General features: G+C 42.7%; 2 protein-coding genes across 2 annotated transcripts in view; both read right to left on the reverse strand.

Moving 5' to 3' along the window:
• The window catches only part of LOC138964399 (FERM domain-containing protein 4A-like), a 48,617-nt gene extending 40,706 nt beyond the window's left edge, over positions 1–7,911 (reverse strand). Inside the window, exons 1-3 of the mRNA XM_070336341.1 lie at positions 7,372–7,911; positions 1,440–1,505; positions 656–750 (exon numbers count right to left, since the gene is read on the reverse strand). Coding sequence (XP_070192442.1) covers positions 656–750; positions 1,440–1,505 — 161 coding nt within the window. The 5' untranslated portion in view covers positions 7,372–7,911. The remainder of the gene's footprint in view (positions 1–655; positions 751–1,439; positions 1,506–7,371) is intronic.
• Positions 7,912–13,650: 5,739 nt separating this feature from the next.
• LOC138963557 (probable basic-leucine zipper transcription factor L) lies at positions 13,651–17,803 on the reverse strand. The gene is made up of 2 exons (XM_070335414.1): positions 17,612–17,803; positions 13,651–15,927 (listed from the first exon to the last, which is right to left on the reverse strand). Exon 2 carries the CDS (start codon positions 15,909–15,911, stop codon positions 14,823–14,825), a length of 1,089 nt encoding a protein of 362 aa, XP_070191515.1. The 5' UTR covers positions 15,912–15,927; positions 17,612–17,803; the 3' UTR covers positions 13,651–14,822.
• Positions 17,804–25,103: the final 7,300 nt, after the last annotated feature.

Genomic DNA, 25,103 nt, shown 5'->3' on the forward strand with positions numbered 1-25,103 from the left:
CTTCAGTCGTTTCCTGTAACGTCGATCTAACGCTTGCATTCCAGCGTGTTGATACACAGTTTCTACAAAGTTACTACAATTCTGAGTGACCTGCTGCAGCACAGCTGGTCTCGGCTAAAAAAAACTTGGTCAACATAGGTGGGGTAGAAAGTGTTAAATGCCCCTTCTCGCCAGAGCTCACGGCAATGCACAATAGCAAAACGAACACACACACAAAATCTTACAACATACTAGTGACTAATACTACCACGTGTGTTTGCCAGAGCTTACGCTCATTGTAAAATGTTATGCAATACTGCATGTTTCAAGTGTCATTTGACATAATTAATATATATTCTACTTCTAGTCATATTGCTGTGCAAAATAGGTCTTGTTTTAATCAACTGATGTAACTAACTTACTATTAACTAACTCAAACTCAAAGTAAGCGTGACCCCTGGAATTGCCACTAGCACAGATGTCTACTTCTATCTAACCCCTCCAGAAATGTTCAAGGTGCAATCAACAAAACTTAGTCCTTCAGAAGATTCACAAATATACACATTTTTATTAACGCACAAGTCTCATGTTGACAAATGAATACACAGGCAGACACATGCATGCCTTCTCTCTCTCTCCTTCGTTCCTTCTCTCAAACAACAGAAATTTGACTTACCACTCATCAGCGTAGGCCAGACCAAAGTACTGTTTTTCCCTGAGTTTGAAATGGGATGCGACAAGGTCCAACAGGTCTCCAGCAAACAATTTTGGCTGTGGAAGAAACAATTGATGTATCTTATTTTACATTCAGGAACTTTCCTCTCTCACACACCATCCTAGGATAATTCACACATGGAATTTCATCACTCGTGCTACAGTACCATAAAATTGCAAGTTATAAATGAAAGAATGTAAATTGAACAATACATGTACAACATGTATCAATCAATGGCTTACCATCATACAATGTTACTTATTGTTAAGACTTATGTTTTGCTGTTATTATCCTGCATTCTTCACTAAAATCTTGTTTTGATAAAATTTAAATTAAAACGAGTTACACAATTTCAAGTATTGCAATTCAAAACAGTTCAATTTTAAGAAATTGTAAAGAAAACAATGACATCAGTTAATGAAGGTGTTGAAGGTCTTGATCACAGACAAAGTACTGAAAGAGACAGACTCTGTCAAAGTCTTTGTCTGCCCAGATTTTGAAGGCTGAGGATATGAATATATATATATTCAATACAGTGGTACCTGCGATGAAAGGACGCCCTTAGGACCAGCCAAAAGTGTCCCTACATTGCAGGTGGCCTTTCATGACAGGTATACTTTGGTAGAGATAATAAAAAAGGGACAAGAGAAGGTGTCCTTTTAAAGGAGGTGTCCTCTCATGGGAGGGTCCACACATCGCAGGTACAATGTACTGCTGTATGAATATCTTTCTGACTTTTACTAACCTGTATCAATATATCCAAACGACGTTCATCAAGAAGAACGATCTGGCTTTTTCGGCCTTCATTCATCTGAAAGAAGACAATGGTATATGAACAAGTGTAATCATTATGAAGTTATCAAGCAAATTTCTTTTGTTAAAACATAGGTCAGGATTCAGAAATCAGGTATGACATTGACAAGTGGTAATGTTTTGTGATAAGTTAGAAAAAAAGTGTTTATTATTTCATATTAATCATAATGGTTAATCTTGATGTAAACAGCATCCTGAATTTTCAGTGACCGAGTCAAATGTGCATGCACACACACATGTACACACAAGTATACAATGACACAGAGAGAGTTTTTGTCTTTCAGTCTCAATGACAATGTCACTCTCTAAATCCTCCTTTCTTAGCATTTTACATTTGAGCTATGTGCAGTTCCACATCAAAATCAAAATCAAGGCTGCATGCACAGAGCAAGAAACACATACCCAAATTGGTAAGATGCTGCCTCTTCGTCCTTTAATTCGTAAACTCATGATTCGACACACTAACAACACTTCTTTCAGATGTCAGTAAACACTGATTAATTACAGGTCATTTATCAACAACAAGACTTAAATAAATTTGAGCAGCTAAGTTACTGTGAAGTATCGTATTAAGTCATAAATCTGCAATCCATTCATGTCCTTTCAAATGTGAAGTATCTCATTGTCATAAATCTGCAATCCATTCATGTCCTTTCAAAATGTTTGTCGAATATCAAGGCTCATTATGAATATGAGTTAGATTTTGAAGAAAACCACTTTTGTACTCTCACTATCACTGTCAGTATCACTCAGTAGTATCAGGAAACAAGCTGCTAACTCTTGAAAAATGAACACGACAAATACGATTTTGATATCAACACGGGGATCTCACTCTCAGAATAACATTATTTTCTTTAACAGCTGATGACAAATTTGACAGAGAATAAAGTCGCTAACTGACTAAGTTCTCTTCTTTTCTGTTGATAAGCAATAAGAGTCCTGGATTTTAAAATAGCAGTGCACCCCACTGTAAGTGTAACTGAAATTATATTCAAGAGAGCTAAACATCAATCTTGCAAAATAATAATTAACATTCTTCTTTTATTTGTCTTTGGTAAACACTAACTAGTAAATACCACCAAGACAGGTCAACAACTGTTCCAAAAGACCATTTCTTACGTTAAGTTAAAGCTAAAACTAAAAGGTCACAGGTGACAGGAAGAAAATTATATCAGTTCATAATAATTTAACAATTTGGTCAATCCATGAAGATTTCATATTTGCTATCCCAATTTTTTAGTTCTAGAGGCTGAGGATAAACTTTAACAGATTGCTCACAGATCTATGTATTGTAACCTTCTCATGGTCATGCATAGCTACTTCTGATAGAAACGTTGATTAGCCAAAACTGCTTCGAGTTAGATACGTACACAAATTATATCTATGCAACTTACTGAATTTACAATGAGGTTGAACTGTGTAAACACGACACTACAATACACAGACTGACAGAGCACAATTCAAAATGGACCAGGATTTAGAAGTGACGCCGCTGACGAGTAGCATCCTTCCTGTCGCTTCCATCCAATGACTATGCGAATGAAAGGAAACCAAACATTTGTCATCTACACCAACGTGAAAAACTGCTGGGCCAACTGGTCGGAGTGAGCAAAGTAACGTTCGAACACAGACAGGCGTGTACTGTCACTGTGTGTCTGTCTGTGTGACAGTGACGGTGTCACCGAACTGGAACTGGAAGACTGTGGGGTGATCAATCAAGTTCAAGAATTGCCTCACATTGGTAATACAGGGTAATACTATGATTATCAGTATCACTGGTATTGTAATGAATGAATGCAACTGTCAGCATCTGGTAATTTACAGTGCCACTGTCAGTCACACATGAGTGGGACTGGGGTCTGGAAAAAGGTTGACAATTGACACTGTTCGTGCTTTGAATTGAACTGAACTTGGCGAAAATCCCAGGGAAACTTTATCAACTTAGAGAGCTAACGCTGAATGAGTGAATCTTGGTCTTGTACTATTGTATTTGTAATGACTAATGTGATCATTTTAACACTACTACTACAGTAACTACTATTTAATCTATAAAGCTGATTGATTTCTGTGTGTGTGGGTATGATGACGAAAGGCTTTGAAACGGCTGTCCCGATTTAGACGGGAATTGCAGAGTGTGCATGATCATTACCCTCCGAGTCGTGTCAGAGTACTTTTGGAAAACTAAACTTGAGTTGAAAGGAGTCATTAAAAACAGCGGAAAAGAGTACATATCCAATGAGCCATCGAGGACCCTGTCTGTGTAGGCTGGCGAAACTTTACTTCATCTCTCCTCAAAGCGTCATTAGTTTTGACCATAGACCATTTATCCTGGACCGCCAACTAGCTCTCTCTCCCCTCTTTCTCTCTATTACGAGGTAGCGGCCTCTCGCATTTAGGAACCTACGCTTAAAAGCCTTTCAGAAATCAGGGGGACGTGATATCCGGTGTCGATTGTAAACATGGACGAAGTTGCCGAGGTAAGTTCTGAAAATGCTAAAAAAAACTCAGCAAAAGTGCATATGGAACATGTTTTTCGATGAGTTTTGTTAAGTTTAGTTTTGAGTTTTGGAAAATCCAGTTCATTGTCACCTCCCATTGTCACAAATAACTGGAGCGTGCTTTCTTTTCACTGTCTTCAAATCGCTTGCCTTTCAAATCGGACGCGACACGCCCCTGAAAGTCGAGCGTCGTAACCTCAAAGGGTCACGTGACGAGTTGGCGGTCCAGGCTATTTGGTCTATGTTTTGACGAATGTCATCCGTCATGCTCATAAAGAGTCATGAATACTCATAGCGTCATTGTCCACTGTCTTCACTTTTGCTGGCAAAGATTTGGTCTCGGTAAGAAAGACAGTCAGGGCAAGCCCAGTTTGTTTGTTTGTTTGTTTGCTTAACGCCCAGCCGACCACGAAGGGCCATGGATATCAGGGCGGTGCTGCTTTGACATATAACGTGCGCCACACACAAGACAGAAGTCGCAGCACAGGCTTCATGTCTCACCCAGTCACATTACTCTGACACCGGACCAACCAGTCCTAGCACTAACCCCATAATGCCATCCTCTCCACCAGAAGCAAATCGTCCTACTTATACTATAGCCTGGATAACGTCATCCTCCAGCAGGTCCAACACAACCCCTACCTTGGAGTACTACTCTCCGCCGACCTGAATTGGTCTTCCCACATCTCCCGCAAAGCTGGATGAACTGTGGGCTTCCTACGCCGGAATCTCCGGAACTGCCCACAGGAGTGCAGGCGCCTGGCGTACATAACACTCGTCCGATCCACGCTGGAGTATGGAGCTACCGTGTGGGACCCTTACCCCCGGCGGGACATCGAGAGGCTGGAGAGAGTTCAGCGCCAAGCAGCCCGCTTTATCACGCGAGACTAAAAGTTGAGAAGCCCGGGCTGCGTCAGCGACATGCTGAAGAACCTGAACCTCCCCCCACTGGAAGAGCGACGCAGGCAGTTACGCCTCAACCTCCTCAACAGGATCTCTGAGGGCCTGATCCCCGCACTCCCTCCAGACAAGTTTCTCACCCCCGCCGTGAGCGGACGGCGGAGAGTCGTCCCCACAAGGTTCCAGGGGTATGAAAGCAGCAACATCATTGAGCGGCAAGCTGTAAACAACACACGAGGCTTCCACATCCCCACCTGCAAGACAGACCAGTACAAGAACTCCTTCTTCGTACGGACAGTCGCAGAGTGGAATCAGCTGAGTGACGCAGACCTCCCAGCACGACCAGCCCAGCCAGCCAGCGCAGCATCTTCAGCGCTGAGACTGCCGTCATCAGAGCTGCCCCAACACTGACCACCTACAGAGCTCAGTTTTTAACATTTTAATAAGTCACTAAGAGCGAAAAGACATTGATGTGATGGGACAGTATATATGACTTGTCCCACCAAAGTCAGGACTTTTATTGTATTCGAAATTATTGTATGCGCTCTCCCGCATCCGTTGCGAAGATGACCAACAGTGGTCCCTGCAACGTAACGAATCCAGATCCAGATCCAGAGCAGCCACTAGATTGCCAATTTTAAAGTCTTAGGTATGACCCGGCCGGGGTTCGAACCCACGACCTCCCGATCACGGGGTGGACGCCTTACCACTAGGCCAACTGGGCAAGCCCAGTCTTTCTCTCTCTGTGTCTCTCTCTCCCTTTTGTCTGTCTCTCTCCTCTTATTAGTATTAGTTTACTATTACAGTTTATCTTTAAGCAAATGTTTATGGGTGCAGGCCTATGCTTCCTGTTCACAGGGACGCATGTGATCGGTCATGGGTGTTAGTGTGGGTGTGTGCAACAAAATACATTCTATGTGCGCATTTGTCATACAAGAAAAAAATCGTTGATCAAGGACAGTTCAATAGTAACTACATGATAGAAACAGCTTCTCAATTTATAACATGCACGGATGCAGGGATGGTCAAATCACCAACCAGGGATGAGTAAACAAAATCCGCTGGGCTAGAAATACCGTCTAACAGCTCGTGCAGCTGGCCAGTGAAAATGTTGGTCAAATCCAAAAGAACTTTTGAGTGTACTAATCTACTATCGAGTTTGATAATGCCATACAATATAATATATACTGCACATGAAGAAACTTCTGTCGTATGCAGAAATGCCGTCATGTTCTAAAGTACTTGACATGACAAGTGGGTGTATACTGAGACTGAGAAAGAAGAATGGTGCAGTGCTACATAATCTTGATATATTGCCTTTTTTTCTTCTTCTTCTGCGTTCATGGGCTGAAACTCCCAAGTACACTCGCGTTTTTTGCATTAGTGGATTTTCACATGTATAACCGTTTTTAGCCCGCTATTTACTTAGTTGATTTACTGATTTAAGCAGCCATACGCCGCTTTCGGGGGATGCATGCTTGGTATTTCTGTGTTTCCATAACCCACCGAACTGTGATGATTACAGGATCTTTTCTGTGCGCACTTGGTCTAGTGCTTGCGTGTATACACACAAAGGGGGATAAGGCAGTAGCAGAACAAATCTCCACCCTTAACCCACCAGAGCTTCGAACCCACGACCTTCCGCTTGGGAGGCCGACGTCTTATCCACTCGGCTACTGCGCCAGTCGATGCACCCTTTGACTTACTTAAGGAATTTCGTATGGGTCATTTAAAGAATGTACAGAATGGCCAAATGTGCATGGCCTGCTAGTGTTACTGTTAGTAAAACAAACCCTGCTAAAGTAATTCTACTGGCCCAATTTACCTCTAGAAGAAGCCCCAGCTGCTGTTACTGAGTACCAAGGTGCTAGCAGTAGTAACATAGAACATTATTGTTACTGTTCAAATTATCACTAACGTGTCTCTGTCAGGTTGACCAAAAATAATTGCCTTGCCTTGTTTTTTTAACTGTTACTGTTAGTCACAGTAAGTTAGTGTTTGTGTTACTATTAGACTTCGTGGAAATTGTTTTTGTTGTTTGGAAATTTCAGGCAGCAGTTCAAAGGGCCCTGAGAAAAGAGGTCTAAGACAAAGCACAAGTGAGTCATTGGGATCTCCCCGTTTAAATTCCCCTTCGTGTGCACCCTTCCCCCACCCCCGCCCCCCCTCTCTCAAGATCAGATCATCCCGGCGACTTGGCAGTCAAAAAAGGATGTTTGGACGAAACGCCACAGCAACGAAGTACAGTTATAGTTTCGAACCATCATGAAAGTAGTTAGTATCACGCATAATCCATGTCTGAAGTTCTGTTCCAGAAAAAGTTACTTCAGATGTCTGTCAGTGTCAATTCTCTTCATTTTCCAACCAAGCGTGTATTCAAGTTCCTCGCTAAACCACCTTGTCTCAGTCTGCCACTGACATTCGAACTCGAAGGGAAGAAATTGAAACATCCGATGGACTTCTTACCTTTAATTCGTGATATACTGTTGGTCAAGGACTTCAGCCTACTAATCCACATGGTCAACGTCGTCAGGTTTTCCCCATAAAACAGATAGAATGTTGTTGGAATCTCATTTTGTTGACAGAAGTCTCTTTTTGTCCGACACTTTCTCTTTACTTCCGGTTCTCTACGCATGCGCCGTGTTCTTTGAAGTGAGGAAAGAAAATGTACGAAGAGGGAGCAGGCGCCTGCAGAGGAAACTTGGAGGGGAAGAAAAATCACAGCGTGTTTCAATTTTTACAGTAAAGGAATTTGTCGCTCCTTTCAGTTACACTGTTTCCACATCATGTTGAAAAAAGGCTGTGTATCCAGTCTCTGATGTCAAAACGGACCAGCCCTTCCCACAGTGTAATATAAACCGCACTTGTTCCCGTACATGTGTTTTGCATTCCTGACATATTTCCTCCTTACGCCGAAATGCCAATTTGGCGTGCTTCGTGTGTGACTGAAAATCAATCAGGCCGCTGCACCCCGGCCAAGTTGATCTAAGTTGTTACCCTCAGGTTGTCGCCGGAGTACGAATAGTTTTAACCATATTTGTTCTTTCTCTGCAGTTCAGTCCGCCGGGGAGGGTTTTGGGGGGGTAGGGTCGAACAAGCCGCACCTCAGTTGACTTCCACAACATGAATGATAGGATTGGTACGTCGTGAGACAGAGCAGCCCACGGATAGGTTTTTGTCACACAAGTGTAGATTGGAGAACAAGGAAACTACTCTTATTATGCTGTGTTTGCTTAGTAAAGCACCTTGTTTTACAACTTCGCCAGAGCATTGGGAAAGTGTAGTACGGCTTGAACTTGACTTAGGGTGAGCAACTCTTCGGGGCTGAGTGCGGGTTCATTCAGTAGGCTTTAGTTTGTGTCTTCATCGTATTATAAGTACCTCCTTGAGTCTTGCTTTTTGTTACATTTTTGACTAAATGTTTTTAACGTAGAGGGGGGAATCGAGACGAGGGTGTGGTGTATGTGTGTGTGTGTGTGTGTGTGTGTGTGTAGAGCGATTTAGAGAAAACTACTAGACCGATCTTCATGAAATTTTACATGGGAGTTCCTGGGTATGATATCCCCAGACCTCAATTTTTTCATAAATGTCTTTGATGACGTCATCTGGCTTTTCGTGAAAGTTGAGGCGGCACTGTCACGCTCTCATTTTTAAACCAAATTGGTTGAAATTTTGGTCAAGTAATCTTCGACGACGCCCGGACTTTGGTATTGCATTTCAGCTTGGAGGCTTACAAATTAATTAATGAGTTTGCTCATTAAAGTTGTCATTAAAATCGATTTTTCGCAAACAGATTTAAAATTGATTGCATCGTATTCTTCATCACATTCTGAATCTAAAAATATATACATATGTCATGTTTACTCTTAAAATGTGATCACAATTAACGAAAATAGATTAATTAGTCTTACGATTAAAATTAAAAAAATCGATCCAAAAATGATTTCATCTTATTCTTTATCGTTTCCTGATTCCAAAAACATATAGATATGATAGGTTGTATTCAAAACAAGCTCAGAAAGTTAACACGAATACGAAAAGCGCGCTTTCCTGCTTAGCACAATACGCTACCGCGCTATTCTGACGTCCACTGTTGGCACAGGCAAAATAATCACACAACGATCAGACTTGTCAGACTATTGTCATGCTGGGCGTAGTAAAAAAACAACGACAGGCAAAGTCAAGTTATTAAGAAAAGAAACTAACAACTCAAGTTACTGTAAAAGAAATTTAATGCACAGGTGTGTATTCTTATCTGGTCTGTTTTAGGTTTTGCGTTCATGTGAAAGTGTTCCGAAAACCGAAAATTTGCAGCGAAAGTTAAACAAAGTGATTAAGCGAGGCTTTTTTGTGTGTCATTAGGAGTCGGTGTGTGTTCACTGACTTCACAGGCCGGCTCGTCTGATGTTTTAACGGCAGACAACCTGGCCCTTCTGTTTTTCATTAAAAGCAAGGAGTTGCCTCCCATGTTGAAGTTCTTTACTGACCTTCACTGCCAAATACAAACAGTTTGATTGAATGCAGGTGCTTCGAGCAGAGTCTGTTTATTGAACTTGAGAGAAGAGAGAGAGACTCCAGGCGTGTGTGAAGAGTACGATTTACGTGCAAACTCCAGTGTCTTGTTTGATGCGGAGCCAGTAAGAATGCAGAATACTAGCATACCGTGGACTGACTCGCTGACAGTGCCAGTGCCCCCTCCCCCTCAGTACCCTCTCCTCAGTATTAAAGACGGCTCAAGATTTAAGGATGCGCTTCTCCAATGTAAAATCCTGGACACACACACATCCACATGCACGCACGCACAAAAACACACAAACACGCACAATACGCTCGCATGATACACACGCACACAAATAACACACACACACACACACTCACACACACACACACACGCACACACAAACACACACACACACACATAGATATGCACACACATACATATACAACTATCACACAAACACACACACACTCACTGGTTCACGTTAACACAGACAGACAGATAGACACAGTACAGCGGGGACACACACACACACTGGCACACACACACACGGCTGCACTCACACGCGCGGCACGCCAGCATACACAGACACACACGTAGGTACACGATAACTCGTCGAGGTCTTAAATATAGACCTCACTCGAGTCACTCACGAGAGAGACTCAGACTCAGACTCAGACTCAGAACTTCAAGTCAGTTATTACAAAAGGATAAAGGTTTTAGGCAAAGCCTATTCTTCCAACCTGTCCTTTATACAACACATAAAGACAGACGCACATTAAAAATATAAATTCAATCATATAAAATACAGAAATACATTGTATGGAATGCAACACAATGTGCATTTTAGGAATTACATAAGGAGAACTCAAAAAGTACAAAATTACATTGATATAGTTATACCTTTCATTTGGTAATAAAGTTGCTCCGATCAGCTACACATCCGTTAACACTAGTACAAAATGTTTAACAAAATAACAATCGAACAAGACATTTCATTCACGAATAATGTGTGAACGTGACTGTCTCTTAAACATTTTCACTGAAGTTGCATTTCTTATCTGTTGGGGGGAGTTCCAGAGAAAAGCTCCCGAGAAGGCTAAGCTCGATTTGCAGAGGCCTATGCGAGGTATAGGAGGGATGATTTTTTGGGACCCATGTCTTTTTGTGGCATGTTTGAAATGTGATTGCAAATATTTAGGACAGTTGTCCCTTAGCCGGAATTTTATACATGAACACAGCCTTGTTTAACGTCAACTGATCTTTCAAGGGGAGGAAATTCAAGAGCTTTAGTTTATCATCCGTGGACCTATTCAAATCATGCAGAATAAGTTTTGCAGCTCGGCGATGCAGGGAATTGAGTCGTTTTAAATGACCATCACTGCAGTTATCCAAAGTGTTGATGCGAAGTTTATATGAGGCATTATGTGGGCATAATAGAACATTTTGAGTGCTGCAGAATCTGCGTAATGCCTTAATTTTGATAACAGGTACACATTTTTTTTTTATAGGGCCTACTACTTTGCCATTTCAACAGAGAGAGAGAGAGAGAGAGAGAGAGAGAGAGAGAGAGAGAGAGAGAGAGAGAGAGAGAGAGAGAGAGAGAGAGAGAGAGAGAGAGAGAGAAACTGAGAGAGAGAGAGAGATTCAGATTCAGATTCAAAACTTTAATACAAAGGGATAAAGGTTTTAGGCAATGCCTAATCTTCCAACCTGTCCCTTTTAGACATACATGACATTATACATTACAATTATATATTTATATAACATGTATTGAACAGCCAAACGAATAACTAATTAACTAAGAATTTGTAATCAGGTTAAAACTAACAAAACACTAGTTATAATAACGTGGTTCATTGATTAATAAAATGATGATTAATATGTTATGCAGTAACAGTTATGATTTTAAAATGTAGGGAGAGAATTATTTTTGACAAAGATATTTTCGAACATTTGTTTTAAAATATGAAAGGGTTTGACATGTTTTACAGTACATTGGAAGTATATTCCACACAAGCGATCCCCAGTAGGATAAACTAGATTTATACAAATCAATGCGTGGGAGCGGTAGCGTATAATTCAAAAGAGAGAGAGAGAGAGAGACTGAGAGAGAGAGAGAGAGCGCCCATGTGCAAATTTGTCAAGAACACGTGAGAGAGAGAGAGAGAGAGAGAGAGAGAGAGAGAGAGAGAGAGAGAGAGAGAGAGAGAGAGAGCGAGCGCGCCCATGTGCAAATTTGTCAAGAACACGTAATCCCATCATACGATGTGCACTCACGCACAGATAATCCATAACGTTCGCTGGTCAGTATGCCTGATGTCAAATCCATTGATCCTTATCCTCCGAAAGCGGCGTATGGCTGCCTAAATGGCGGGGTAAAAACGGTCATACACGTAAAAGCCGTGGGAGTTTCAGCCCATGAACGAACAAACAAACAATTGATCCTTTAATTCTGCAGCGAGGGAAAATGAAACCACTTGAGCTCGTTGGGCCAAATGAGTGTTGTCAAGTTACTTACTTGTAGTGTTAGTGTGTGCCGAGGGGGGTAGGCTTCATGCTAGATAAGAATTATTCAGAGAGAAAATTTGAACAGACAAAGACGAAGAATTTCACTTCGACATGCCCATACACACAGGCAGGCAGCCAGACCGGCTGATCGAAAGACAGACAGAATGTACATGCATGGACAGCACAGGCGCACACACACACACACACACACACACACTAACACACACACACACACACACACTAACACACACTAACACACAACCACACACACACACACTAACACACACTAACACACACACACACTAACACACACACTAACACTAACACACACTAACACACACCCACACACTAACACTAACACACACTAACACACACACACACACACTAACACTAACACACACTAACACTAACACACACTAACACACACACACACAATCACAATCACACCCACCCACACACAACCACATACACACAAACACACATAGAGATAGAGCGAGAGCAAGAAACACCCCAAAAGACAAACTTCAGCCACAATGTCTACTATCATTTTAATATATTTGAACATTTACGTCCAGAAACATCTGGCATGAAAGGTCTGGAATCAGAACAAGAAAACAATGTTTTCCACACAGGCGGTTGGGTAGGCTGGTTGGTCGTTAAAGACTCAGGGTGTTTTCCATCTTGGATAGCATAGTGGTTTTGATTTCAAATGCAGCACAATAATACTTCGGAAATTATTGTTCAGAGACCACGTAGGATCATAGATAACCAATATTCTACGTTTCTGCCCAACTCATTTTCCGAGCCCCCCCCCCCCCCCCCCCCCCCACCAAAATGAGTAAGACAATAATTATGGCTTTCTACGCAGGAAGGTGAGGTGCATTTCTGGTTTATAGCGTCAGATGAGCAAGTCTACTGAGCAACTGCAGCTCCACTCAAAACTCAGCCTGGTCCCAGGTATACCACACGACGAGTTGAATGCACCATGCTGTAGGTAACAAATTGTATAGTGTATACCACACAACGAGTTGAATGCACCATGCTGTAGGTAACAAATTGTATAGTGTATACCACACAACGAGTTGAATACACCATGCTGTATGTAACAAAGTGCATAGTGTATACCACACAACGAGTTGAATGCACCATGCTGTAGGTAACAAATTGTATAGTGTATACCACACAACGAGTTGAATACACCATGCTGTATGTAACAAAGTGCATAGTGTATACCACACAACGAGTTGATTGCACCATGCTGTAGGTAACAAATTGCATAGTGTATACCACACAACGAGTTGAATACACCATGCTGTATGTAACAAAGTGCATAGTGTATACCACACAACGAGTTGAATGCACCATGCTGTAGGTAACAAATTGTATAGTGTATACCACACAACGAGTTGAATACACCATGCTGTATGTAACAAAGTGCATAGTGTATACCACACAACGAGTTGAATACACCATGCTGTATGTAACAAATTGCATAGTGTATACCACACAACGAGTTGAATACACCATGCTGTATGTAACAAATTGCATAGTGTATACCACACAACGAGTTGAATACACCATGCTGTATGTAACAAATTGCATAGTGTATACCACACAACGAGTTGAATACGCTGTATGTAACAAATTGCATAGTGTATACCACACAACGAGTTGAATACACCATGCTGTATGTAATAAATCAGTTGCATAGTGTTTACCACACAACGAGTTGAATATACCATGCTGTATGTAACAAATTGCATAGTGTATACCACACAACGAGTTGAATACACCATGCTGTATGTAACAAATTGCATAGTGTATATCACACAACGAGGTGAATACACCATGCTGTATGTAACAAATTGCATAGTGTATACCATCCATAATGTCGTCTGCAGCACCTGGCGAGTTGTATTCAACCTCGAAACGAAATAGGACAGGTTCTTATCTTGCACAAAGTGGTGAACGAAACGTCTCCGCCTGAACGCGACCTCCAACAGAACGTCACTACCGAGAAGCCGCGGACCAGAGGAAGTTGAATGTTAGGGGCATATTATACCTGCGCAGAGTCAGCGGCACAGTCGACGCACTGCAGATTATCCCAGCCCGCTACACGTTGCGTGAAAAGAAAACAGGCCAAGTACTCGTCATAATCCCTATCGCAGCATCAATAATATGCAGTGCGTCGTCTGTGCCGCTGACTCTGCGCAGGTATATTCTGCCCATAACTGCTGTGCTCGACGACTCAGGTATACATGCACATTTTAGGCCAGTTGTCGGTCATCTAACGCTATAACAAAATGAATTGACCGGTTTTTCTTCAGTGGAATCGATCTGGTTACCTCAGTGACTGAACATCTGACACACCGACACAAGCAGAACAGATTTATACGTTACTTTCCATGATGATTCTTTGATCGTTTGAGGGATCGGTCGGATGACCTTTTTTGGAGCTCGTCCTGGCCTAACCCCAGCTGTGTGAAATACAGTTTGGTGGCTGAGTCGGGTACCTGTGGCCTTTACGATTTTGGGAGGGCGAGAAAGTGCCCAACTGCAAAGGGCAAAAACACTGGTTCGGATTGGTTACTATCTCAAACAAATCTAAATATCAACCAATCCGACCAGGCCAGCGTTTTGTTCCCGCCTAGATGGGCACTTTTTCGTGCTTGCCGGGCCAAAAGGCTCAGCCAGGTCGGAGGATAAACCGCCGCATATTTATATGTTGCCTCAAAATGATCAAGGACATCAGTACATTCAATACGAGTCAGTTCTGTGGCTACCTTCATGCATCAACCTGCAAAATGTGATCAGCTATCCCCATAATTACACAGTTTACCACGTCAGTTCGGCCATGGCCCAGCAGCTCTGCACAGGCACGTGAGCTGGCGTCACGTGATTGCTAGGATCACGACCTTCTCGTGCTGGCCAGAATCCTTTGTCTCGCCTTGTAGACCTTCTGTGACTGGGACCTCTTTAGCATGGGGTTGCCATCAAAGTTCAGGGAGCGGAAGCCCGTGTGAAAGTCGTTGCTGGTGTTATGGTGACCCGGTGGGTGATAGTCGTGCTTGATCACTACAATCTCGGAAGACACTTTGTTGTGGTGGTGGTTGTGGTGGTGGGAGGAGGAGTTGGAAGGGTGGTGGTGGTGGTTGTGATTATGAGGGCGGGATGGGGTAGGGCTGATGGACTGCTGACGCGACAGATTGACTGGGCGAGGATTGGGGTTACGACTGGGCTGTCGATGTTCTACAGAGCTGGAACGACTGGCGGATCGGGGGTCAGGAGCAGGGCTGATGCCTCGCGAAGGGGAGCCCGATCTCAACGGCTCCTCCCCACCGTTGGCGTACACGACAGCCGCGCTATTGGTGCCCGCCAGCCGCTCCAAGGCGGAGCCCGGGTTTGGCGTTGCGGAGGCCGACAGCACAGGAAGACCCTGCACCAGACGGTCTATGCGCCGTCTCTGTTCGTTGTAGGTGTTGTAGGTGAACTTCACCACAGGTAGGGGCCCTGAAGCGTCAGGCATGGGCGTGCCTCTCCCAGAGGGCGGGGCCGTGGTGTCAATCTTGGTCACTTGGATACACGCGTTCTTGGTATTGTTATTGTTGTTGTTGCTGACAACGTTAGCGTTAACCCCACCTCCACCACCACCACCACTACTATTCTCCTTCTTGTTGCTGCTGAGGGACAGCATCTCAGTTACAGTACTGATGCTGGTGGCACTAGCAGCAGCAGCAGCAGCAGCAGCACTAGTCGTTGTGGTGGTTGTAGTGGTCGTTCTCTGCTTGCTGCCTGTTGGAGCCGACTTGACTCCGCCATTGCTGCCGGCGAGACGGTTGTCCTCGATGATGTGGCCGATGACCGACCTGCAGAGGCTTCCGGCCTTGAGGTACTGGGCGACGTCCTCGCACCACTGCTCGATCCGTTTGCGTTTGAAGGCCGGCAGGTGGATGCCAACGGACCCTGGCAGGGCCGTTGGGGGCTTGGCTGTGATCATACTGATGGCGTGGTGCCTGTAACAAATACATAATTTATCAAACATGTTACCATGAGTATTGCCTATATATGATCATGTATGCTTAATTCATGCACAGACGATACTAACATCCTCGTTATAGTGACTTTCACATTTCAAAATATTTCTGATCTTCTGCGTTCGTGGGCTGAAACTCCCACATACACTCGTGTTTTTTGTACGAGTGGAATTTTACGTGTATGGCCGTTTTTTACCCCGCCATTTAGGCAGCCATACGCCGTTTTCGGAGGAAGCATGCTGGGTATTTTCGTGTTTCTATAACCCACCGAACTCTGACATGGATTACAGGATCTTTTTCGTGCGCACTTGGTCTTGTGCTTGCGTGTACACACGGGGGTGTTCGGACACCGAGGAGAGTCTGCACACAAAGTTGACTCTGAGAAATAAATCTCTCGCCGAACGTGGGGACGAACTCACGCTGACAGCGGCCAACTGGATACAAATCCAGCGCGCTACCGACTGAGCTATATCCCCGCCCCAAATATTTCTGATAATTGTAAGCATGATATTCGTAATGAAAAGACAGACAGACAGACAGACAGACAGACAGACAGACAGACAGACAGACAGACAGACACACACACACACACACACACACACACACACACACACACACACACACACACACACACACACACACACACACACCTACGGGGACAAACCTCACCCTCCGTCCTCGTTAAATCATTCATTCAAGTATGGACTGAATGTAACAAAGAAACCACAACATATTCACATTCCACGATTCTTCTCATAACAACAAGCAGCACCGCGGATTTAACTGCAAACGTCTTTATAACCAGATTCAGTTTGGGTCCAGCAGTTGTAGATAAAAACAGGTCCTAGACATTATTTGGTATACTTTATACAAAGGGTTGCAATCATCATTAAGCTTGTAAAGAAGCCATGACAAATCGACTCGCAATAGCGATCGCTTTCGAGGTCATTACTCCTAGTAATGGCTTTTCACGTTGGCTATTGCTAACCATGATTTGCGAAGTACTAATGATACACTTCATCTTGATAGCGAGTTCTGTCATCCAAGGCCTCCTGTCGTTGGTTTGTATTTTGAAAGGGGCGGGGGTGGGGGGGCTTTAGTAATCGGAATCTAAATAGTAGAGAGAACAACACTGACTGAACACAAGAGAGAGAGAGAGAGAGAGGGGTGAGGTAGATAGAGAGAGAGATAGATAGAGAGAGACTGAGAGAGAGAGAGAGAGAGAGAGAGAGAGAGAGAGAGAGAGAGAGAGAGAGAGAGAGAACAATCAATTCAGTTCAACTCTCTCTCTCTCTCTCTCTTTTTTTCTTTGGAAGAACACTCAATTCAGTTCAACTCTCCTTCTCTCTCTCTTTGGAAGAACACTCAATTCAGTTAATCTCTCTCTCTCTCTCTCTCTCTCTCTCTCTCTCTCTCTCTCTCTCTCTCTGTCTTTCTCTCTGTGCAATACCTGTAAATGTGTGCATAAGTATTATTGTCTGTGTCCAATGCTATCAATTTCTATTCAGGAGCACGCCCGGTGGTGTCACATAATTATTCTAATGCAAGGCACATAGAAGAAAATACACACACTATAAAACAGATAACAGATCACCCGAAAAAGATACATGTATACAGACCTGATATTCTTACTTATCACTCAAACGCGAAACTTCATGCTTACCCGAACACAGAGCAGACGACAATGCGAGAATTCTCAGTCTTGATTGATCACGAACGGTAACTCATATCAGACACATCACGGGAAGGGAGCCAACTCTGGTCTGTTGCGATCCATTTTTCATGAAGATGTGCGCAAAAGGAGAGAGGTAGTCAACGCACCACTATCTCAACGTCTGGTCACCATGGTGAGACTGCGTACCCACTGATTCAACAGAAAACAAAAGGTGGGAGTTATTGATTTGAAATGGGGCAACGATGAAATGAATGACACAAAGATAAAAAGATGAGCTGACGATAAAGCAAACCACAAAGGAAACCAAAAGTTGGGCTAGCGATTAAACAAACGTTAGAGAGACCCAACAGAGCTGACGTTGATAGAAACGACAGTACGAATTCAAATATACACTGATGATCAAATGAACGGAAGAAAGAACCAAAAGTTCTCCTGACGACGAAAAGAATGGTAAAAAGAATCAAAACTGAGTTGAGCTGACGATGAAAGGAATGAGAGAAAGAATCAAACGATTTAGCCTGCTGACCGATGACGGACCTGCAGAGGAACTGACGATGAAAGGAATGAGAGAAAGAATCAAACGATTTAGCCTGCTGACCGATGACGGACCTGCAGAGGAACTAACGATGAAAGGGATGACAAAAAACAACAACTCATATGAGCTGGCGTACAAGGAGCGACAGAAAGAATGAAAAGATGAGCTGACGATGGATGAGAGAAATGGCAGAATGAATCAGATATGAGCTGACGATGGATGAGAGAAATGGCAGAATGAATCAGATATGAGCTGACGATGAAAGGAATGACAGAAAGAATGAAAAGATTAGCTGATTATTTAAGGAATGATCACAGAATCAAAAGATGACTGACGATGAAAGAAATGACATAATGAACCACACGATGAGCTGACGATGAAAGGAATGACAGAAATAATCAAAAGATGAACTGACGACGAAAGGAATGACAGAAAGAAGCTACAAATGAGATGACGAGGACAGAAATGGCAGAGAGAATCCACATCAATCTGTTTTTGTTATGCTGGAAAACGAGAAGTGAGCCTTGGGACATTAAAGTTATACCGAGCAAAGTTTGGTTTCATTCCATCTTGGAAAACCCCCAGAAAAACGCCAATATCTTTACAAAAATCATGACCCAACACTATTCGAGCTCAGGAACAAAAACGCTGTCGTTCCAAAATAATGATAATAGAACGGTGAACACTTTTGCAGAAATAAAAGTATTCCTTTATATTTTTTTAATACGACCACCGCAGGGCCTGCTACTTCATGTTAAAATGATTCCTGTAAGACTAGCTGGAAAAAAGTAATTATCCACTTGAACAAAATCAATGCAATCTTTGTGTTTTTATAGAAATGCTGTCGAAGTATACTTAAAAACTGCCACTTAACTACACTTGCCAGAAAGAATGAAAGCATAATATACGCGATCAGCTTCAGTAGTTTTGAACAAAGTCAACATAGAATAGTCTCATTGGTTGCATTGATGTGATGAAATAACCTTTAGGCGACTTATTGTAAATGAATGGAACCTTTCAAGAGTAACTACACGTGTTTTCTTTTGTGCTTCTTCATTACCACGTACCTCTAAAAAGTAGGTCAAATATAGTTCATCGGTTAATCGAATGTGTGAAACAATAGTCTAAAACAACCGGGGAAACTGTTTAGACTAAAAAAAATTGCTTTATTTGTTAATTAACAATATTGTTAAAGTACGGGTATCCACACTAAAGTATGTGCCCGTGTGTGTGTGTGTGTGTGTGTGTGTGTGTGTGTGTGTGTGTGCACGCACGCACGCACACACACACACACACACACACACACACACACACACACACACACACAGACACACACACAAACACACACACAGACTAAATGATCCTTGCGATTTACAAAACAAAAGATCGACATCATTTTCAGCGTCTGGGCGTGTGTTTGTAAATTTTTGTTGGGTTTTATAACATGTGTAATATTTACTGCAAAAAATATGTAATGGGCAGATCGTGTGTTTTATTCTCTTAACAACACAAAGAGCTATTACTCTCTGGTTGAAAGCTTCAGAGGTTATTTGTCGAGACAAATCGATTCAATCGTTCACGCTTCTGCTATTGTTCGCAATGATGCACTGTGACCGTGCATTAATGCGATCCATCTTCTGGTCGCCGGAAAACAAAAGAATCGTATGTGACTCAGTGCGAGCTGTTGAAAGGTAGCATCTTTGTTAACCATTAGCCTGAGGGCTAGTCAAAGAAATTGTAGGGACAAATTGATTCAATTGTTCACGTTCCTACGGTGGATCACGCTGCGTCCTTGCATTCATGAAAACAATCTTCTTGTCTCTTGTTGGTCGTTTTAAAGAGCGGAAACAGTTTAATATTCCTCCTATTATTACCGTTGGTGTAAGCTTCTAAATCAAAGGCAGTTTTGTTAGAGAGGATTTTGACTGTTTTGTGTACATTTTTTGACAATGTGTACTTCATTACTCTCGGCTACAGATAATTTTAGATTGCTTTTAGTGACATGAATACTTCGAGAAATAAAGCTGGGTTTAAAAAAAAAAAGTAGACCCAAGCATAACCGTGGCATGACTTTCACAAATCTTCCTCAGAGCACTGCAGAATTTTGTTTCCAATTTAGTCGAACCTACTTTAGCGACCAACTCGCCATAACGACCACCTAAAATATCCCCAACGCACGTTTTCATGTATATATAAAGCAGGATAAAAGAAAGCACTGGTATGCGAGGGTGAATCATTATGGCTGAGGTGAGCTGGGAGCAGTTAAGATTAAAGACTATATTTCCACTGGGAAAAACGCACACACAAAGTTTTTTTTTCTTTCTCCAGGTGGATAACTTTAGCACTTGGACAGAATCCTCGAACGACTTTACAGAACACACAATTGTCACAACAACAACAACAACCAACCAACTATAAAAGACAACCAGAACATAAAATTGTTACCTTCACAAATTCAAATAGTTGCATTAAGTCCACAGTCAGCCAAAAGTATCTTACGACAAGCCAATCACCGACAGAGAAACACACTCCAACAAAATCTTATAAAAGCCCTGCAACAGCAATACAAACTCCCGAACTAGCCTTTTTCGCGACACAGAGCACAGTGAAACACACGTAACTAGTCCAATTCCAACCAGAACCGTCACCAGAAACTCAGCTGTCATTACGGACACAATAGCAATTTTTGTCACATTTGTCGCTATCTGCACCCAAGTTAATCAGTAACCGACGTGCAGTAGCCACTCACACGGAACCGGGTGGACGCAGCCTCCCGTGGCTGGCTGGCTGGCTGGCTGGTTTGCTCGGGTAGATTGGATTTAGATAATCCTAACCCGATTACTGCTGAGCGACAGATGCAGAGTGCAGCCGCGAGCGACGAGCACAACAGTAGTACATGTAGTACCACGGTGGTGTTCGGCATTGGTGGTGATGAGAGAGAAGGTGATATAAAAAGAGTTGTCCACAGCGAGATCGCATCAAGATTAGTCGGTAGGCTAAATATCGAGTTTCTATATAATAGAAAAGAATAGAATAGAATAGATTAGAATAGAATAGAATAGACAAATAAAAAGCATAAGAAAATAGAATAGAATACAAAAAACTAAAACCCAAACCAAACCAGTCCAAACCAAAACAATACAATACAATACAATACAATACAATACAACTATGTGAATTTGAGAAAATAATCGTAATCAGAAAGTGAACAGAAAGCTGTATACTGTCTTTGTTAGTATCGAGAATCAGAAAGGCTCTGCAAATCGTTGCAAAATATTCCAAAAATTCAAAGGTGTTAGCGTTTATATGAAAACAATCTGTCGTTTCTTATTACGGTGTAACTGCCGACACAGTGCTGATGCAGGCAATTTTCTCACACATTCATTTGAACATTACTTGCAGAAATAAGACCTGGTTAGAGAGAGAGAGAGAGAGAGAGAGAGAGAGAGAGAGAGAGAGAGAGAGAGAGAGAGAGAGAGAGAGAGAGAGAGAGAGAGAGAGAGAGAGAGAGGGGGGGGGGGAGGTTAATGTGCTCCGTAGTACAAATTTCTCTCTAGTTTTGCAGTTTTGTGTGTTTAGATTTTATATTACGATAATGATTTAGACTAAAAAAATAATGATTTTCGCAAAAGAAGAAGAAACCAAAATCACCCACAACAAAATGCTTACGCAGAGTTTTTTTTCGCTGGAGACACGTATACTCACACTGCCAACGTTTTTTGTGACTATGGACCTCTTATAATCAATCACCTTTTCCCTGTGGCTCAACACCAAGATCTTTTGACAAGACTCAAATCTGCGCTACCACTACTATCGTATATTAGCGAGCTTAAAGACACAGTTCTTCATGCGAAAACGATTCGGCTCTGCATGTGAGGCTGACTTGGCCAGGCTTTCACATAATTAGGATAATACAACCCCTCTACTTAGACACATACCGAATAGCAACACCCCGACCGCTTCCTGCGCAGGGTGACAATTTTGGATGATAAACTTTTTTTATCAGCCACTTCTGTTCATCTGCAAAAATAAACCCCGTTTTTCAGATAAAGCTCAGTCTCAGGGTGTTGATTTGTTGTATGTGTCCAAGTGAAGATAGTGTCGGTCTTATCCCATGTTAAAGCCTAGGTAGATAATATGTGACCCTCCACCACGAAATGAGTCGCATGTCACCTCGCGCGGTTCTGCGCTTGGCTTAATATAAGTCCGGGGAGAGTGTCTTGTAACAGTGTGAGGGTCACCTTATTAGTCACAGGCTTTATATAACTCAAACAGTTTTCGTTCTTTTCTAAAACGGGTTTCACCACTGGATAGAGCATAAAAAACTCTGTAGAAAAATGTAAAAAATATGAAAATCATGCAAATGTGACATGTGATTCATTCCGTGGTAGAGGGTCACAATTATGAGATGATGATCCGAACAGTTTTAATGTAAAGGGCTGCGCCAAGACTGTTGATTTTTGGTACGTGTCCAAGTGGAGGGATGGTCTTATCCCGTGTGAAAGCCTGGCCAGATATAAGATGGTGATCCCAACTGTTTTAACATGAAGTACGGCGCCTTTTTTGTTGCGTGCCGGTGGTGTAAATTCGCGAAGTTTGCCCCGAAGGGTGCGTGCGTTAGCACACGGTTAGGAATCAATACGCCACAAGGGTGGTTCTGGTTCCGTGTCAGTGTCGTCGTCAAGTGATTCCTAATAGTGGCAATGACGCCATGTATGCCTTCTGCTGCTGCTATACCTTAGTTAATTCACTGAGGGTCTGGGGCGGCTGGGGTTGAGGGGTTGTGGTGAAGGGGCGAGGGGAGGGAGAAAAAAGGCGGAGAGAGAGAGAGAGAGAGAGAGAGAGAGAGAGAGAGAGAGAGAGAGAGAGAGAGAGAGAGAGAGAGAGAGAGAGAGAGAGAGAGAGAGAGAGAGAGAGAGAGAGACAATCAGACAGACAGACAGCCAGAAGAATAGACAGGCGGGGAGAGAGAGAGAGAGAGAGAGATAGATAGAGAGAGAGAGAGAGACAGACAGACAGACAGACAGAGACACAGAGAGAGGGAGACAGAGACAGACAGACACAGAGAGAGAAAGACAGAAAGAGAGAGAAAGAGAGCTAGAGAGAGAGAGCATGAGAAAGAGACCCACTATACAGACTTATAATCAGGCACAAATCCAGGACAAATCCCTCCAACAAAGTGTTGCAAACGTTTGAAGTGGAGTGTTCAAGTACAAACCGATCAAGGGTTGTGTGCCTTTATCACATACTAGAGGAATACCCGGCTTCGCCGGGTGAATCGCGAGACAGAGACAGACAGCGTGGCGGTTCACCACAATCATCTTTGAAGGCGAAGTCCTCTCAAACGGGATTGAGAATTTTAGAGCTTATTTCTAAGCCCTATAAGAACTGTTATGGTTTCTCAAAGGCCAGAACCACACCGTATACCGTGGTTGCATTAGAAAAACGCAGCCGCCGGTTTTGGTTGCGCACTTCCGCCGTTTAACTAAGACACGCGACGTAAGTATCTCCACAAAATCACCTGTAACTTCTCACACATGACATATCATCACAGAAACATCGATTGTACTTTGGCCTAAGATGTTGCTGCATCGAACGATCGATCTGTTTCAATGCTTTAATGTGCTTGTGAACGTTGTGCTTCAATTATTTACACCTTTTTATGCGTATTCTGTGCAAGTTTTGACTTTCCACAGTCACTACGGACATTTAAGAGCATGATAATGATCACACACTATTGTGCTGTAATCAATGGCAATTCCTTGACATCGGGGTCAAATATTAAGTTTTAAAGTGGAACAGAAGCGTCATATTTCATGAATCTGTGAGGACACACCACGAATTTTCGGTTGCACACTTCCGCCACAGTCGGTTGCACACTGCCGCCGTTGAAGTTTTGCTTCGGGTGCACACCGCCGCCGCTTTTTTTTTTCTACTTCGCTTATAAAATAGAGTTTCTTCACATTGTTTAACGTCTAACTGACCACACAGAGCCGTCTTAAGACATAAAACATAGATAGGCTCAAAATATTTTACAAAGAGAAGGGGAAAGTTTTGCAGTGCGGAAATTTAAAATAATTGCTTTGTTTGGTACACAATACAACAAAACTTGCTTTCTTTCCCGGAAGGTACATGGTATAATCAAATTGCGCCAGCTGTTGGTGAAAAGTCACTGGAGACGATGATTTCATAACCTTTTGGTGTGTGTCTACTTTCATCAACATCTCTTCCAGCGAGTCCAATTCTTTGACTAACCTGTCTCGTCTTTCCATGAGTGTTGGAGATTGCTCATGACCAAAGAGGTCGATATCGCCTTGGTCTTGACTTAGGGATGAGTTGATTTTCTTGGCGTCAAATGCCACTTTCACAACTTTTGGCGTCTCAGACAAAATGCTAATCGTGTCGTGCAGTATTCCTGGCTTCAATGTTTCATGCTGAATTTCATCTGTTTCTAGATGGTTGAGGCTAGGTATTGCAAAGTTTATTTTTGCGCATGATGACCTGCAAACACCGAGTGTCTCCGAGCCGTCCACAACTTGACCCTGGTTCTTAGGACCGCCCATGAACCGGATAAATTTTCCGTGGAAAAGGTGGTACCCAGTTCGCCAGAATAGTTTCGTCTCCTCCCTGTATCTCATAGAACTTGTGTTTTCTTCACTGTAAAAGCGCACCACATCCAAGAATAACAGGAAAGAAATGTTGTTTAGCGGAAATGTTCCTTCACATATCAATTCATGCAGTAGAAGCCATGTTGACAAAAGTCCTTGCTCCTTTAATCGTTGGGCAGCATTTGGTAGAATTTCCAGCAGTCGGTTTATTTCAGCATCAAGACCCTCAGGTTTGCTAGCTTCACACTCACTTTGCGACTGATCTACACTCTCACTGTTTGACGGATCCACAAACGTTTTGTTTTTGATTGTGATCTTACCACTGCCATCGTTCACC

The sequence above is a fragment of the Littorina saxatilis genome, linkage group LG4 (assembly GCF_037325665.1).
Source record: "Littorina saxatilis isolate snail1 linkage group LG4, US_GU_Lsax_2.0, whole genome shotgun sequence".
NCBI lineage: Eukaryota > Metazoa > Mollusca > Gastropoda > Littorinimorpha > Littorinidae > Littorina > Littorina saxatilis.

Coding starts and splice junctions, on each gene's coding strand:
- LOC138963557 (XM_070335414.1), bottom strand. CDS start 15,911: ATGATCACAGCCAAGCCCCCAACGGCCCTGCCAGGGTCCGTTGGCATC.